General features: G+C 40.5%; 1 protein-coding gene across 1 annotated transcript in view; it reads right to left on the minus strand.

Annotated features, from left to right (window-relative positions):
* LOC121507547 (plexin-A2-like) overlaps positions 1–19,165 on the minus strand; it is a 210,553-nt gene that overhangs the window by 89,169 nt on the left and 102,219 nt on the right. The window contains exons 5-8 of the mRNA XM_041783970.1: positions 15,386–15,486; positions 8,929–9,052; positions 4,611–4,764; positions 4,000–4,096 (exon numbers count right to left, since the gene is read on the minus strand). Of these exons, the coding sequence (XP_041639904.1) occupies positions 4,000–4,096; positions 4,611–4,764; positions 8,929–9,052; positions 15,386–15,486 (476 nt within the window). The remainder of the gene's footprint in view (positions 1–3,999; positions 4,097–4,610; positions 4,765–8,928; positions 9,053–15,385; positions 15,487–19,165) is intronic.

A 19,165-nucleotide genomic window follows, 5' to 3' on the forward strand; every position in this document is an offset into this window, starting at 1 on the left:
TTAAAGGCTAGTGTGTAAATTAAGTGTCTAAAGTGACTCGAATAGTGTAATCAAAGTCGTGCATATAGTCGGCAGCTATCAGAAATCAGGATAAGGCATTTTCTTTCCTAGTCATTTTCTTTCCTGGCAGCAAAATCAGGTTTTACAAAACCAGGATAAGGATGTACCCTGGTTTATGAAAACGGGATATGTTTACATGCCCAAACAGAAACTAGGATACTTAGAAAATGTGATAGAAACCGGGATATTTTTTAAAGATCTCTGTTCCTTTTAAGTTAAAGTGGCTTTCCTTCTTTCAGATCTTTCCCAGATATTGTCTGGTAATACTTTCTTATTAGCTCATACATAATGCATAAAATACTGTACTCTACTAATTCATTAACTCAAACTGGTGTGTGATAGTTCAGCTGTGAAGCTGACAGCAGAGTAGACACAGAGCCAAATCAACATCTGTGTAAATGGGGGAACTGGCAGGATAGCACAAAGTGTGTTTTTGTGAATATTTGTTATACACATCGCATCTGTTTTGCTTCTGCAACACTGGCACGCCATTTACTATCACACATTTGGGCAGAAATATGGCAGTGTTTGGAGAAAAAGTGAGTAAATGAGGAGAAAGCAAAGCTGGCGCCATGACAGGGCTAATTGCAGGATCTCTAATAGTGTGTCTATGTAATGTGTGTTCACCTGCATTGAAGGCAAATGTAGATCTACTATTGGATCATCCATAGCAACAAGTTAAATTTGCATGCTATGATTTGACTCGTCCGATGTTTCAGTGAAAACTCATTAAGATTCTGATTTGCAGACCTGCCTAAAAGCTGCCAAATACTTCCACAGTAATTGTCATCCTTCCTAATAAGCTCCAGCTCTGTAGCTCTGTGTGCAATTGTTATTCAGATAGAAACACCCTTGTCATAGTTTACTCTTACGTTAAATATAGTTGACATTAGCATAATGGCTCAAAGTCAAAGCAGCTTCCCTGAACAGTTAGGCAGCTTATGTATTGGCAGGGTAAAACAGATGAGCATTCAAATGAAGCCCCCTCTTTAATTTACATTATTTTATCTACTCTCAAGGCACCAGAGGAAGGCTAAAAGAATCAAAGATGTCTTTATGGCTTGTATCTAACAAACACAATTCTGCAGCGGGGCCTCTCGGGATGAAGGCGAGTCAAAAAGGGGTGAGACGAACGCTTATCTTTTTAGGGCTCCTTCGGGAACGCTGGCCTACAATGAGGCACACTTAGTCGCACAAAGTAAAGCTGCTCTGTGAGGGGAAATGAGGGTTTAATAGGCAAGATTCAGGTGTGAATATGTATAAGAGGGTTAGGAACGTACAGCTCTTTTACCCCTCCTCCATGGCTCTCTACAGCCGTGTCAAAAATATTAAATAAAGGAGAACTCAAGATACTTCTACATTCTTTGACTGTAAAATGTACAGCCTTTTCATTCAATTATTACTTTTATTTTATTTTTTCTATACAACCTATATTCCATAAAAGTTGGGATGCTGTGCAAAATCTATATAAACAGAATCCATTGATTTTCAAATCTCATAAACCCACACTCTATCCATAATAGAACATAAACAACCAATCAGATGTTGAAACTGAGACATTTTACCACTTCATGAAAAGTATTGAATTTTGATTGAAATTGATGGCAGGAACACATCTCAAAAAGGTTAGGATGGGCAACAAAAGGCTGGAAAAGTAAGTGGTACTTATAAAAAACAGCTGGAGAAGCACTCTGTGCCTACTTAGGTTAATTGGCAACAGGTCACAAACATGACTGGGTATACAAGGAGTATTTTAGAGAGGCGGAGTCTCTCAGGAATAAAGATGGGCAGAGATGCACCAATCTGTGAAAATCTGTGTCTAAAAATTGTAGAACAATTCTAGAAAAATGTTCTTCAACTTAAAATTGCAAAGACTTTGAATATCCCACCATAAACAGTACATATTATCATCAAAAGCCCAGAGAACCTGGAGGAACCTCTGTACTCAAGGGACAAGGCCGAAGGTCACTGGATGCTCATGGGGCGGCACTGCATTAAAATCAAGCATGATTCTGTACTGTACTGAGCATGTGCTCAGGAACACTTCCAGAAATCACTGTCTGTCAAAACAGATCACAATGCAATCCAAAAATACAAGTTAAGGTTGCATCATTCAAAGAAGACTATATGTGAACACAATCCAGAAAGATCACTGTCTTCTCTGGGATCAGTCTCATTTAAAATGGATTGAGGCAAAATGGAAAACTGTTCTGTGGTCAGATGACTCAAAATTTGAAAATACTTTTTGAAACCCCCAGTGCTTTTGCCAGCTTGTTATCAGCACACAGTCCAAAAGCCTGCACCCCTCATGGTATAGGGTTGCATTAGTCCCTATGGTGTGGGCAGCTTACACATCTGGAGAGAAACTGTCAATGCTGAAAAGTATAGAGGGTTTTTTTTTTTAATTTTTTCAATTCATTTTATTGGTTTATTTGGCAGGGACAGATGCAGTAAACACAGAGAACTGAACAACCATTTTCCATGTACTACACCACAACATTTGTAGCTAATGCTCATTTTCAATGCCTGTTCCTGAGAGGGAATCATATAAAACATACAGAAAACATAATTACATAAGTCATTCAATGCTCTACATTCAATTTACTCCATATATTCAAGACTTGCAAGTGTCTTTTAGAGCAGCATATACTCCCAGACAACATTTCTGTCAGGGAAGGCCTTGGATATTTCAGCAAGACAATGCATCCATCACAGCAGCATGGCTTCACAGTTGAAGAGTTGAGGGAACAAGAAAAAAATTTTCACATTATAAAACAAAAAATTCCAGCAAAGAAGACATGAGACTGGGAGCGCAGATGGTCGAGTGGTTTAAGGCGCTACCCATGTACGTGGGCGGCCGGGTTCAAATCTGGCCTGTGGCCCTTTACCGCATGTCTCTCCCCACTCTCTTCCCTGTTTCTGAGTTTATCCACTGTCCTTACTCTATCTAATAAAGGCATGAAAAGGCCCAAAAATAAATCTTAAAAAAAAAAAAAAAAAGAAAACATGGGACTGTTGAGCAGCAAGAATCTTGAATAAGACAAGAATGGGACAACATTCTTCCCCCAAAAAATCCAGCAACTGCTCTCCTCACTCCCTAGTCGTTTGCAGACTGTTGTTAAAAAAAGGAGGGGATGCTACACAATGGTAAAAATGGCCCTGACCCAACTTTTTTGAGATATGTTGCTGCCATCAAATTCAAAATGAGCAAGTATTATCCATGAAATGTTAGAAAGTTTCAGTTTCAATACCTGATATGTTGTTAAAGTTCTATTGTGAATAAAATAAGGGTTTATGAGATTATCAAATCATTGCATTCTGATTTTATTTACATTTTACACCATGTCCCAACTTTTTTGGAAAGGGGGTTGTATTAAAAATGCTAAGTGAGGGTAAAATAACCCTTCTATCAGTAATGTTGATGTAGTTTAGACTTTATCAGCTGTTACCTTCATTGTAAAGTTTTTGAATTTGAAATGTGTTTTGCAGCTCCAGATAGAGTTTTTTAAGGGAGTGGCTCTTTCATTAGGAGAGGTTTCTGACCCCTGGTATAAGGTTAAGCATAAAGGAGTATACATAATTTGCAGATTTAGCATGCATCAGAAAAAGACTGCAGATAAACTTACATGAAATCAGTAGATATCTGTGTCTACAGCTGCGAGCAATAAGCCTACAAACTGGCAGTTTAAGCAAAGTCAAAACAAACAGGCCATGGCGAATGCATCATGTTGATTCAAATGAAACCTGACAGATAAATTGAACTCAGAGGTTATCTAACAGGCTGATCTTAAGTGGAGCTGCAAGCGTCAGTACATCATTGCCCTAAATTAAGTTGTGCTCTTCCATTTATTGAACAAATCAAAGGTTGGGGGGAGGCAGGGGAGGGGGAGGGTGACTGGAAAGAGAGAGAGATGGGGCAGCGGGGGTGGCTGGACTCACGTTTTATGTGTGCTGCAGTTGTAGAACTTCACCTCTGTGCTGGCCACCATTTGGCCCGTCTCTTTTGAGTTCAGACGAAGCTCCACGCCGGCCCAGTCTGAGCGGGGCAGACAGAGAGAGACAGCATAATGACAGGACAGAGAGAGAGAGGGGGAATTAAAAATATGCAGGAAAAAAAGTTAAGAGAGAGAACAGCGTGAAAAAAGAGGTGAGAGAGAGGGAGAGGGTGGATGAAAGGACGAAAACAATGAGTGGAAAGAGGAGGTCAAAATGAAAAAAAATGCGTTAATACTTTTATCACATTTCTGTAAAGAGCCACCTGGTGTCTGCGTCTCTGCAAGGGCACGCTGCTGTTGTCGTGAGAAAAACCTTCAGTCAGAAACTTCAATGGAGGGATTAGTGCATATGCTCAGAGAAAATTCTACTGCTCCTTGGTACTTATCAAACTTTCAGGATAAACAGAAAATACACGGTGGTCCATCTGAAAAGAAGGACGTTTTTATGTGTCTGGAATATTGATATTTGAAGTTTTATTCACCTGACATTGACATCAACTCCGTCTGTATATACTCATTCATATGTTAAAGTTTGCTGAGCTTGTAATAACTCACCTTGTCCTTCTGGGATCTGAGGGACCTCCTTCCCGGCCGGGGACAGACACATCACCCTGTTCCCGTTGACATGACCCTCTAATTCAGCCTGCTGGCCGAATGAGCACATGATTCCAGCGGAGAGGTCAGGAACGTTGTTCACCTCCAGCAGAAGCTTCAAGACACGGAGACAAAGAAGAATAAATGTCCATCCCTCATCCCCACCTCTTAGCCCACTTCTGTGTTCACATCCTGATTCTTGTTGGACTAGAGGGGGGTAGGGTAAAGGGTTACGGCTACATGGCTCTTCAAATGGCAACTTTTCCAGGGACACGTTCCAAGTGGAGTGTTAATGGAAATCTCCCAGAGCCTTGAGAGTCATCAGCAGGATTTGTGAATGGTGCCAACAATCTGCTAAGGCACTTGGCGCGTAAAAGTCGCCAACACTCTGCTGATTCCAGAGCCCAAGTTTACATAGCTAATATAGGCCCAAAAACTGCAGCAGGAGCTCCATGAATGCGTTTCAGTGGCCGAGAAGCTGCTTGCAAGTCCTATGCCTAGTGTCTGATGGAATAGTGTAAAGCACACTGGCACTGGACTGTGAATCATGCTTCTCTGTTTGGCCGTCAGATTGGTGAATATGGGATTGGCAGATGCTGGAGAAACATTACCAGCATGACTGCATTGTGCCAACTGTGAAGTTTGGTGGAGGAGGGATAATGGCATGGGGCTGGTTTTCAAGGTTTGGGCTAGCCCCCTTATTTCTAGTGAAATGCGATCATAATGCTTTAGCATTCCAAGACATTTTGGACAATGCTGTGCTTCAAACTTTGTGGCAACAGCTGGGGGTTTGCACAAAGCAAGGACTAGAAAGACATGGTCTGAGGAGTTTGGAGCCCTGATCTCAACCCCATCAAGCATCTTTTGGATAAACTGGAACAGAATATGCAAGCTAGGCCTTTTCGTCCAACATTAGTGCCTGACCTCATTGATGCTCTACAGAATGAATGGTCAAAAATTTCTGAAAAATTCTCCAAAATCTTGTGGAAAGTGTTCGAAGAAGAGCGGAGGCTGTTACAGTAGCAAAGCTCCATATTAAAGTACATGTATTAGAATGGTGAAGCATCAGAATACTTTTGTACATATAGTGGATTTTGCACAATACAGACAAGTGTGGTAGAGTCTGCTATCTGTTTTAATTTCAGTGGTCAAAAAATGCAGTTGGACTGAGTCCTATGTATAAAATTTATTCATTTTTATACTTTTTCATATTAAAAGTTAAATAACAGCAAGTCCAGCATCCAGAGTGTCTCACACATATACTTAAGTCGAGGTTACCTTTTCCATCTGTATGAGATACTAGCACTTTGCTACCTCTTTAAATAGAGACTGCTACATCTTGCCATGTGTGTAAATGTCACAGAGGCAGAATGATTCAGCTGCTGAGGTAGGAGGAGAGGCGTAACGGGGTGGAACATGCAAGAACAGGGCACTGGGACCTACATAGAGTTACATATTTATGTAGCACCACTAGAGTGAAGACACTGGTTATGTAGATAAATATATTTTATGTATAAATGCTGGAAATGCATCCATCAGTCAAATCAGCCACAGCCTTCGTTGTGCCTAAAGATGCATCACTCTTTGGGTGTAATGTTGTTTTGTATTCGTCCTGAACTGTGAGGGTTCAGGGGTCACAGTTTGGTGGGTGCAGCCGTAAGACAAATACCTGTGAAGCATTAAAAAATATATAAAGACAAGAAAGTAGAAAGACAGTATTTACCCGTCTATGGAATGGTGCAGGTGTGAGTCCTAAAACCCAGAAGTGAGTTTGCATTTTACCACTTCTGGTTCCCTCGTCTGGTTGTTTATGGAAATTTTGACTGAGTTTCAGTTAAATGCCTGAAACAAGGTCTGAGTCAAACACAAGCTCAAGAGATTTTAATGTTTTTTTGACATAAAAAACATCCAAAAAGTGCCACACTTTTGAATTTTAGATCTCTTTGTATCATAATAAAGGCATTTGCTAAAGGGCTAAACTGAGCCTGCCTCCTTGCATGAGCCATGCTGATGACGCTGTGTATTTCAATATAGCATGACATCAGCTTTTTTCTTTCGTCAACTATTCTTACAAACCAAATATGATGCTCGTATTATCATTTTTTATGGAGATGAATTTATGAACTAAACGTGTCAGTTTCATGGACTTATAGTGGACACAGATTTTATTTTCAGCATTGATCCAAAAACCCCATAGGCTCACCGCCTAACTTCTAGGTTTTGTCTGCAAAATTATATCATCACTGCACCACTCTATATAGGCAGCAGTAATGTCTGTAAGTGCTTGCTAACCGCTGTTTATCAACCAACAAAGAAGACACAGAAGCTGGCTTTACAAATCACACAAAGAAGAAAAGTTTACTCCCGCTGCATGAGAAGCAGACAAGCAGAACCCATCAGCTCCTTCTTCCTCTCCTCACCTCTGCAATGTTTTTAAAAAGCATCCCAATGTAAAAGGTTATACTGATGCTGCTGCATTTTAAAGGCTATGCACGGACATTTAGAAGTAGAGAAGAGCAGCTACAAGCGCTTAAATAAAATAAGACCATCCTTGATCCTTCACTGACAAACATGAGTCAGGATTTTGCACTAGTGTCCACTGTACTGGCTTTTTTCTAACAACAGGGTCACGCCACTCTTCATAAATCATGCATATTGCACAGTGCTCTAATATTGCATGTATTTAATTTGCAGTTTATTCAATTTTATTCTTTCAACTCAGAAGCTAGGCCATACAATTCTGTTTTGCTTTTTTTTTTGCATAGGTGTTTGTTTTCTTTTTGTGGATAGAGAGAGACTGTGGGAGGAGACATACAGGAAAGTAGCAACAGGCTGGACTTGAACCCAGGCCCCTCTTGTACATGGGGCGTACCTTAAACCCCTAATTTCCTCTTTTTGTTTCATGTTTACTACATCACAGGCTGTACCAACTATCACTGATAGTTCTAAACAAAACTACATAGAAACAAATATACATTGCACTCATCTTAGCCATATTATAGTAATTAAGAGAGACAGAAATGTAGAATTATAAATCTGGGATTTTATGTGTCTTTTTTTTACCGTTACACTCCTAATCACACTTTGTGTAATTATAAGCTAGTATTGGTAGAGTTTTTACCAAAAAGAGACCAACATTGTCTCAGTACCAGGCTGTAAACACATTAATTTCTGCTGTAATAATAAGCATTTAGTTTTTTTGGGATAAACAAGACTTTCTTGGTTTTGAAGCCTGCCTCAAGTCGACACTCAGAAACTGAAGTTTTTCTAAATTGACTTCATTCTCCCTCACTGGAGTTTTCCACTCACTCTCACAGAGTTCGGGAAGCTTTTTGTCCTTTTTGGGGAATTTTGCTCATTCACTTTCTTGCTCAGGTTGTCTTTCAGGGTTTGCATCCGTCTGTTTAATATAAAAGTTTAACTTGAGGGGGTTAGCTTAGCAAGTTCCTGCATTGGAAATGACAAGAATAATTTAGTTTTAGCTAACAAAATCTGCCTTTCAGCCCTTCTTAAGCCGCTAATTAACACTTTAAGTCTGATTTATATAATCTATGCAGAAGCTGCTCTGTAAAAAGGACAAAAATGACTGCTCCTGGCAAAGAAATCATACTTATCCTTCCTGTAAAAGAATAATTGGTTGTTTTTAAAATTCTGTTTTTGAACGGATCATATAATGAGATTTTAATTAGTATGCTTAAGGGTTACTGGACATAAGAAGGCTAGCTGCTCTCCAGTGTTTGTGCAAAGTTAAGCTAACTGGCTGAAACATCATAAACTATCTAAGAGACAGATACCGCAGTGGTATTAATCCTCTCGTTTAACTGTGGGCAAAGAAAGAAAGAAAGTGTTTTAATGTTGAACTATTTCCTTGAGCTAATCCCCGCTCCTACACTACTTAAGTCCTCTGAGCTCTTGGCCACAGTGCAAAACAGCTGAATTCAGCTTTCAGGAAATGTAATCAACCTTTTGGCAGATGCATCAGAGATGCAGACAGAGCAGCTCACTGCCACAAAAAAACATCCCTCACCCAATTTTTTCACTTGTCTCCCATCTCACACTAAATGTGTTTACAGCAAAACAAATTGAGTGAATCCCCCCTGAGGGGGAGCTGTGTTTCTGTCTTCATGTCTCTCAGAGGTCAGAGCGAGCGTTGAGTCAGGTTTATAGTTACTGTACATGTTCCTGTTCACGTACAAGGCCGCTCTCAGTGATTGCTCATAAACGCGGGCTCGGTGTGCGTGGAGTGACAGTGATTGGTGCAATGATAAAGCAGACTCACCGGTACGCTATGTGCTGACACAGCGATGCTGTCGGGGTGAGCGATAACCTTAACACAGCGGTCAATGTCAGTGGCGAACCGGAACGTCTCCTCCGCCCTCTGACACCGATCCTTCCGTGAACACCTGTGAAGAAAAAGGACAAATTATTCAATTATTAAAAAAAAAGGGCAGCAAATTTAACACTGAACAGACCTGCAAACATCCATGTGAAGGGCACAGCTCTGTAAGGCAGAAAGTAAATCATTACGACGCTTTGAGATGAAAATATCTCACATGGACCACCTTGACCATTTCAACAAACACTACATGTACCTCGAGACAGAATCCTATTGACTCAATAGACATCACTTTAGTCATAAATTTACACACATAGTTATTATTTTAGATGAGTCAATGCAAGCTTTCACATCAGCAGTGTAATTTTTTTGTACAAAATTGCAACTAATATTTTTTCTAACCATGTTCAGTTTTTTCAAAGTAGGCTTCAGATGAGAAAACATCTAACCAATGAACACACTTGTCTTTGCCAATGGTGGAAGAGTTATGAGGCAGATAGAGGAGTAACCTGGTAACAGATAGAGACAGGCAGCAGACCAAACAGGACTTTAGTCCATTGATACAGAACTGTGCAGAACTTTTAGGCATGTTTGGGCCAAAACTTGAGGCTGAAGTAAGGCACAGATATGGCAGGTAAGCCACCTGAGGACACCATTGTGTAAAAAGGAGATTGATGCTCTGGATGTCCTTGCATATTACTAGGGGCATGGGAAAATACTCTGTTGAAAAAAATGGTACGGTCCACACCTTTAGGGCAGAATAAGGGGTGGATGTGGTGAGTAAGCACAGCCTAGGGCAGTGTTTCCAAAACTTTATTCTGGAAAACCACTTTTTAGAAGATAAAAGCCATCGTGACCCAACAGCTTGGTTTTCAGTAGGTTACTGCTGATCAGGTCTGCGTTCTGTGCCATCCTCAGCTGGTTGGTTGGGCTGATAGCCAGTGCTAGCTTGGATAACATTAATCCTTGTTGTGTGTTTTATTATGGTGGAGAGTGAGTGGAGCTCCCCAGTGTGTCTATAATGTATATTGCAGAAATAAATGTCCCATTAAAAACTGTAGTGAAGAAATTCAGATAACTTTTGGCAACCCAAAGAAAATCTCCCACAACCAACTGAAGGGTCCTGACACAGACTTTGTGAGTGTTGTATGGGTGGGTAGTCGGGTTGCCACCATAGACAGTTGAAAGAATTGGACAAAGTCTGTGTGAAGTCAGCTGTCTGCTTACAATAGGTGGACTCAAACTGCTTTTGAAGCCAATCCATGACGGCTTCCATATTGAAATTACAGTCTCAACCAAACTTTGGATCAACCTAGAGGCCCGCCCACTATGCTCAGCTTCCAGCCAGCTAGCTAGCTAGCCTTCTGGTTGACAGATAGGTAGCGTCTGCCTGTCAAGCTATCTGTCAATCAAATGAGACGCGCCAATCAGTGTGCAGTGAGGTTTTCCTAAATATAATCTAAACCATTGTGGTACAAAAAAATTCACCCCCCGTACAATGAGCATAGTCTCCACTTCAAACACAAGGCTCATCACTGCTCAGCTTTCTGATATCACTCCCCTGCAGCTTCTTGCAGTGAACCTCAAGTCCGGCCTTAATATATAACATGATTAAAACAGTTAAATAAAACAGGACTGCACAGACAGAAGGAGACAGATGCAGGAACCTCATTTTATCTTCCACTCTAATATATCTCAGTGTACAAAGGATAGTGCAAAACACACTGACGACTTTCACAGCACAATTTTTCTCAATTTGCATAACTTATTTGGAAAATTGCATGGCTCCTATTTGCATTTTTGTGCTGTTTATTTGCACCGCAAAGGAGGTTAGTCTCAGGTTTAAGACTGAAATGCTTTTTAGATATAGTCACATTTTAGTCATTTTCTTCTCTTTACAGTTTTAGTTTAGTCGATGAAAAATTTAAAAAAGCTTAAGACCAGTTTCTGTTCAGAAGAAATCCTGACATTTTAGTCAAAATACTTACTCTCTTTGCCTGAATCATACTTGTTTGTTCCATGTTAATCCTGGCATCCCTGCTTTCTACAGCTGAAAGGCAGAAGAGCTACATATTCGCCCTACCTAACAGCCTGTGCTCCCTCGTATGACTGATTTTCATAGTCAATCTAAAATTTCAAATTTATTGGCATCCAAAGCCAAGCTTAGCTCTACTTATTGAAGGTCGTCATCCCAACTAATGTGGTACCATCACTGTGTCAAACCTCTTTGTCATCCCAGTCTGCAGCACAAGGTAGAATCTGTAGTTTCTGTCGTACAGGCATTAATGGTGTCTGTTCTCCTCTTTTCTTGGTTAACTTCAAACAGAATAGTTGGATCAGGGCTAAACCAAACACGTAGCCACTGTTCAAACAATTTGATGCAGATTTTGGTTTCAAACAGAACTGAAACTACGTGTGAAATTGACAGGCATGGGTCTATTTTTGTCTGTTTTCTCTCTTCGGAGTCACAAACAGCTGTTGCACTGAGTGTGGCTGGTTTTAAATTCAAGTCAGTCTAGTGTCCAGAGTGTCTCATGCAGATGCTGAAGGTGAGTCTGCCTATTCCATCTGTACGAGGCACTAGCACCTTGTGTTCTGCCAAGTCAAACTGAGACTGCTACATCTTACCATCAGTGTAAATGTCACAGAAGCAGAATGGTTCCGCTGCTGGAGCAGGAGGAGAGGTGTAACGGGGCGAGACATGTCACATGTCTGAGCTGGGAAGGCAGAACAACGCTGTATAAATGTAAAAACGCAATGTAAAGTTACACACAGGGGACAGCAATAAAGGCCTGATGCAGGGCTCAGTGCAAAGGTAAAGAAGTGGAGTGACAGTGGGGAATTATTATAGCCATGTGGTGGGAGCAAGCATCTCTGTTGCTGTGTCTCAAATCAGGGTAACATCCTTCAGGGTCACTTTTGTTTTTGGTATTAGCCTTTTCTACTGAGTTGTCACCAATAACTTCCACAGTATTACTTGGCTGCTCAAGAGTTCTCCATCTTGTTTGCATCTGTCACCTGTTTAAACTGAATGTGTCCTGATTGCTCTGTTAATTTACCTATCACTAAGCACCGCCCTCTAACACCACGAGCCAATTACATTTCTTGCAGCTACACATATGCTTGGACAACTGCCTCATTGATCCCTATAAAAAGTCTTTACCAACGTTGGTTTTCCGGTGGTTTCTGTGGAATTTATACAGTTATAACTTTGAAAAATGGCCAAGTGATGTACACAAGTTTTATTTTATTCCATTCCCTACACCTCAGATGAACACAGCAAAGTGTCTGTGATTAAGCTGTGTAGCAGAAGAAAGCTGTGTAGCAGACCACATGGTATGTAAAAAAGATCAAGAGGGAATTCTACATTTGTTTCTAAAGTAATGCAACACAATGTTAGCAACAGAGATCTTCCTACACCATTTTTTCCTTTCCGACACAGATCCCAAACCAGAGCACTGGGTATCGTCCAATACTGAGTTCCACTCCAATACTGTTATAAACTTTCTGGACTGACTGTGCTGTGGAAAACTGGCACATTTTAACCATATGGTGGACACAGCATGACCCGATGGCAGAAAACAGCCTGCCATTGGTCAACAGCAACTCACAAAGCATTCAGGAAAACAATATGCCATTAAGCTTAGTGGCTAGCAGTAAAAAAAGATCAAAAATTGATTAAAAAATAGATAAATATCAGATTTACTGGTGTAGATTTAATGGTTAAAGACATCAGAAAGTCACCTAAGTTCCAGGCTCACTAGAAAGCTTCTGTAAGGGCTACAAAGGCATGCGTCACTGGAGCTGCACAATGGGTACATACTTGAGGAAAAAAAGGAAGAGGCTACACCTCATGGTTCAAAGTTATTTAACTTAACCTGTGAGGGTTAACAATGAGGTGTGTGAACTACACTGCAGACTGTAGTCTCTGTTAACAGACTGACAATGTTTCATATACTGCTCAGAAATCCCTCATTTGAGATCATCTGTCCCTCTCTAGTTTCAGCCCAGAGCCACAGAGCTCTTCTTTTGCAACCGAGCGGGAGGTTCATCGCAGTTTAATACAGAATTATAAACCACGATATCAAGCCTGTGTTAATAAAAAAATGTCAGTAGTAAGTTACACCGACTCCTACATCTCGCACCAGCTTATTTGCTAAACAATTTTAATGCATGTATCCCTATTTACACGCATTCATCATTTGGGGGCATAAAATAGTGATTTATTACATTACTACTACTGTTTTCTAATCTACCACCATTCAATTTCAAGGCTTTTTTTCATTCATGATGGGGTGTGGTCACTCCAGATAGCTGAGAGAAACAGGGAACTGCTCTTCTTGGTCACAGCTTACATAACAGCGTCATATTCTCCTAGCATGGCTGCAGAGGATCAGATCAAGGTTGTAAGCAAACATGTAAATCAAGTTAACAGTGGATTACATTACAATGACTAGGCAACACCTGAGGCTATCCATAACTTCTCTTTAAATGAATTATATCAGTTTTATGTAAAATAAATGTTTTAGCTACTAAACTTAACTCTTACACAGAACTTAGCATATTTAGATAAGTTCAGTTTCAACATGGTCATCTGAACCAAATTGCTGCCTGTCTCATGCTTGGTTGAATTGTTCCTTTTATATCTAAACCGTGCTTTTCTTCTGCACAAATTACCCAGAGTGCAACAGACGAAGAAGCTTCAACTCTTGGATCCTCCTACATCCCAACAGGCAATTAAAAGTAAGAAGTGAGAGTGTCTGCACCAGAGTGTGACCTTTATTTAATCTTGTAACGGAGAAATGTTATGCAAAAGGACATTAAAAGTTACAGCGAGGCGAAGAAAAGAAGGAAGAAACTTTTAGCAATTTATCCCGTTTTAGAGGCAGGGATTTGTGGAAGAGATATTTTTATTATGGCTGCATTGATACTTTGAAAGAGGAATTTTAGGAGCAAAGTCTCTGCAGGCTTAGATAATAACACGCAGGCTGTGTTTAATCATAAATGCTGCATTCAAAAGAACAAGAGTCTCAGCTGTTGAGTTAAATCAGAGCATTTTGGCTGCACACCATCATGTCTTTCTTTTAAACATGTACAGCGAGGGGAGATGGCTCTTAATACACTGGCTCTGATGCTGCTGAGGGGGCGGCACCTCCTGAGAGAGCTCAAAGAGCACCGAGGCCTCCGCTGTAATTACAGCACAATATAAAGGCGGTATGGAAACGCGGCAACAGCTGCTGCCAGCTCGGCTCCTTGAGGCGGACCAGCGCCACAGGAGTACAGACAGTCACCTCCTGACCGCTCATCAGCTGAAGTGCCTGGAAAAAAAAGTCGGAGGGCTTTCATCTCTCATCTCTATTATTCACCGTGTTTTGTCTGATGGAGCCATTTGTTCCCTTTTCCTCCAGGCTTTGCACATGTGCAGCTACGCCCACCCTTGGTTCGAAAGGTGCACTCAGCCAGGGGTGGGAAAGTGAGCTCCTGAAAGGGTCCACATGACACAGCGTGACAGACATTCAAAGGCAGGAAAAAGACCCTGATGTGGGTTTATTAGACAGAGAAATAAAGTAGTCTCATTCTGCAGTGAGGGATAATGATTCACTTTTTGGGTTACTTGAGGGAACAGCCGCCTATCTATTCACAGATAAGTGTAAGGCATTCATTTAAATAAACAGTGTAATGGGTCTCGCAGACAAAGTCAGCACTCAGGAAAAAGGAAAAACAACTGGTTAATGAGGTAATTTAGATTAAAACAACCCCATTATTTTCTACCCCTCTCCATGTGATAATACTGAGAGCTGCAATTTAAAAAAAGCCGATCGTCATCAAGATATTCGGAGCTGAAATGCAGATGTCATAAGTTGAGGCAGTGGGTAAATCCCTCGCTCAGGTCAACTCCAAACTCAGCAGCTGGTTCACAAACACAGGGTTTTTAATCTCCCGAATCCCCTTTGCTCCATATCGAGGTATTATGCAAGCTAACCTCAGGGTCAGATAATTAAGATGGTGGAGATAAGCTTCGTCCAGGTTCAAAATGTTCCCCGGGTATGTGGAGGTGCAGTTTGTACACCCGCTGTGCCACACAGACTGTAATCCCTCCTCTACCATTAATACCAGTCAGCCCCCCTGCCTCAATCTGGTTTCTGCTGTCCTAAATAGCGCTATTTAAGAGGGATCACTTTGCCCAACAACCATTCCCTGGTTCTCCGTTTGTCCTGCCAGCTGTTGATAATGGTGAAACACAGAGTATAATAACTCTCTCATATCAAACTGCACGAATCATGTGACCACGTGCTGCCACAGCATATTTATAGATCTCTATGAGCTGTTTGTTGATGCTGGAGTTTTAATCCTTCGCCTGTGATGTGAGATGTGAGCATATGAAGAGACAGAGACTCACATGTTATACAGCACACACCAGCCACAATGAGGGTCACCGGAGCTCAGGCACTCGGCACACGTCCCGTACTGTCCGCAGGCCTCCACAGGCACCTGAGACACCTGAAAGATAGAGACGGAGAGGGTTAAGGTGTGGAAAAGCATGGAAAAATTAAAGATGCATAAGCAATACTTGAAATTTAGATATGGGAAAGGTTTTTTAAAGGGAAATAAAGACTGGAATTCTCTCTCTTTAGTCAAGCTGCACCTCCAGAGGAGGGTTAAACAAAGCAGTTTAACTTAACTGGCCAGGTTCCATGTCATCAGGTAGATCTTTCTTGCAGAGCTCCAATCTGCAACAACTTTGCCCAGTCTTAGAACGGACCTGACCGTAGCGATGAGTGGGGGTTTAGTTCTACTAAGCCAGTAGCAATAGCTGCAGCCATTAAAGCAATAAGCACAGAAGTAGCTGTAGTATAGCAGCAGTTTTTATCCAAACTGGACCACATTACTTTATTTAAAGATTTTCATTAGAAAAAATGTTTTCCTCTTCTCCTGAGCTGTTTTTGCATGAGTTAGCTATAGCTATGTGTGGGGATTAGTTGCACTGTAAGTCGATACAATGGCTGCTGATGCAGCGATTAGCTCCAATGTAGCTACAGTATAGCAGCATTTTTATCCAAACTGGGCCACACCTCTTTATTCAAACAAGAGCAAAGAATAGAACAAAAAGGATTTTCATAGTGGAAAGAGGATAGATGTTTTTGCTTTTCTCCCCACCTTCTTTAGCATGGGTTTGCAATACTTACAGGTGGAGTTTAGTACATTGTAGAACTGACTGCCACTGCTGAAGCTAGTAGCTTACATGTAGCTACAGTTTTGATCAGATCTGGACAGCATTTCTTCATTGTTCTACCATTGGTTCAAAATCTACTACGGAGTCAGCTGTCTTTTTAATGTCTAGGTGTTTGAATACTGGATACCATGGGTTACTGAGGTCCATTACCAATCTATAAAACATAACTCATCTTTTTGAGTGTTTTTTCCAGTTGGGTCGCCTTCATTGGCCACTTGTAGACAGAATAACTGGCATATCCTTATTTATAACTCTATTCAATCTGCTTCTCTCTTACTTGCGTGACTCTATTTATGTGAAAAGTGCTGGAAGCTATAGCCTTCGCTCTGTGACTCAGTCCCTAGATTTGCTTTTGCTATCTGTCACTAAAGTGAGTCTTTCAGGTAGGCTGCTCATGTAGCTCGGAATCTACTGCAAGAAAATTTGTCTGTGGTAAAAAATAGATTAGATTAGAAAGGTGTTGGAGGAAAATTTATCAGGTTTTAGATATTTGGCTGATGACTTTCTGCTCTGTGACCCAGGATTTGATGTTTTTTTCATAGTTTTTTATGTTTTATGTCTGAAACTTTGGGTTTTGGTCAGGACACTCTTGATTCTTGACCTCTATGAGGTTTTCCTGGTCAAATAAGATTAAAGCATAAATGCAGTTAAACCCTAGTCTTGCTTGGGTCTGATTTAGTTGTTTTCAGGTAAGAGTAAATTGATCATCAACCCTTTATGGTGTGACTTTGAGAAATCAAACTACATATGATTTAGTACTATGTGCTATATGATTTATGTAAACAGTACTCAGTCATTTTGTGTATTTTTTGCAATTGTACTCAAATTATCTGACAATCATCCCTTAATCTGCAGATTTTCCCCAGCATGCCCTTGGGCATTAGGCCCTTTTGCACCAGGAATAAAGATACTGACTGAGTTTGAGAAGTCCCACTGTAGGGAGCATCCTCAGTACACAGTAGAGGGAATACAGACCATGATGAGTGAGGACTGTCTGGTTCAGTGTGCGTTTTTCACTTACTGTCACTTGTAGTCCCTTAAGTTGGCCAACTTTGAGTGGCATAAATGTTCAAGATAAGAAAATATGATAAAAAATAAGGATAGATCAAAGTCAATGAAGAACATGTAGCTCTATGACAAATATAAATGGTTGTTTTCAGTTTGATTTTAACATAATTTTGAAGTGTTGGGAAGTTTCCACAGTGTAAATAACCCAACATAAGTGCCATGGTCAAGTTCCTGCTACTAAACAAATATAGTTTTTCCGGTTACCTAAATTTTTGAGTTATATTAGGAATTACTCAAAAATGCATTCCCACAACTCAAAAACGTTGATGTAATCACTTTCAAAAAAACGTTGAGAATACTTTCAACATGTTCTGTTTTACAGCGTAGGACCAAAAGTCTACATGCATTTCACGAGTCCAGTTTTAGATTAACACAATACATCAACTTTTTCTTCCTGCATGTAAACACATTGAGTGAAACCCTAAAAGCATAGGTTTTTGTTTGTTTTGTGTTTTCAATTTTAGACTACTTTTTCCATAGAAAAGAAAGGCTTTTAAGGATGTAACTCACATTTGTGTCACAATTTTTCTTTTCATTAAAGACAAGACAGTGAATCAATAAATTACTTCTATGTTTCCTTTTTCTTTCTTTATTTTCCTGATAGTACGAGAGCTCTTTATGTATGCTTCACTAAACTCCTGATAATTAGGAAGACAAATTGCAGGTCTGATTTGGACTTTCTGCCCTTGGATGCTTTCTAATTAGAGAAACAGAATATTGGCTGAATAGTTATTGGCAGAGTCCACCTTTATAAAATTTATGACTACATGTTGCAATATTCCTACGAAATAAATACACACTGTTTTTGTTTTGTAATTTTAACATCACAAATCCACCTATAAAACTTTGTTTGACCTGGATACTGGTTCTAAATTATGCCACTGTGCAAAGGAGCTCTGATTGTTGAAAGTACTTTTATGTAAATGTCCATCTATTTATTCAAATGAAATCTTGGTGTAGTTAAAAATGGCTGCGTTGGAGTAAAAATAAGGTCAACAAAAGTGAGCGACCAAATCGCTCTGATGAAATAATGAGCAGTTTCTGATGAGGAGAGAGAGACAGAGAGAGACCAAAAGCCATTTCATCATGTCGTCTATTTTGCAATATGTGAAAGCCTCATCATAACTCACACTGTGCAAACTCCCAGAGGAAAACAAGCCTGTTTTCTTCCTACTACTTGCTGCTGACACATTTGTAACATGCAGCATTGTGGTTTCTGCACACAAGACGATTTTTTTCTCCTCAGAAGTCAGAAAACACATGAAATGACACCACAACTACTTGAGACGCATGTTTCTGCAGGACTATTCTGATTTAACTTTTCTTTACCACAGTAGATTTTCTTGCATTATTTAAGCACTCTTGGACTCTTGCAATAGTAATTACACACAGTTCTGGTTTATGCTGCTTCCTCCTAAAAAGACAGACAGCCACACGCTCTCCTTCTGCTGCCACTTCCATCATGAATGTCTGGCAAAGCATAAGCTCTTCATTAACCGCTGTGAGAGCCGCTGCTGTCGCCCGGCCAGCATCACCCCTGCATATAAACCAGGCTGGAGCTGCAGCCTGAGCCCACTTATTTTAGACTTTGTTATTATTCCAGCTCTGGACGTGTGATGCAAGCAATTTCCTGATGTAAGCAATCACAAATGAAGAGTGGATTATAGATTAGAGTGTCTCCGCTGCTCTTGATAGCATAAGTGGGTGCTCTCTCAGGTCTGTGTTGGCAAAATGGATTATCTGCTGCTCCCTATGAAATAACTTTTGCTCTCTTTTCTGCAGCAGTTCAGAAGCAATTCGGCGCTTTCCATTAGCAAAATGATTTTGTAAGCACGGGAGGGGCCGAGGGGCCGTACCTGACGCAGCAGGAATAATCCG

The sequence above is a fragment of the Cheilinus undulatus genome, linkage group 3 (assembly GCF_018320785.1).
Source record: "Cheilinus undulatus linkage group 3, ASM1832078v1, whole genome shotgun sequence".
Lineage (NCBI taxonomy): Eukaryota > Metazoa > Chordata > Actinopteri > Labriformes > Labridae > Cheilinus > Cheilinus undulatus.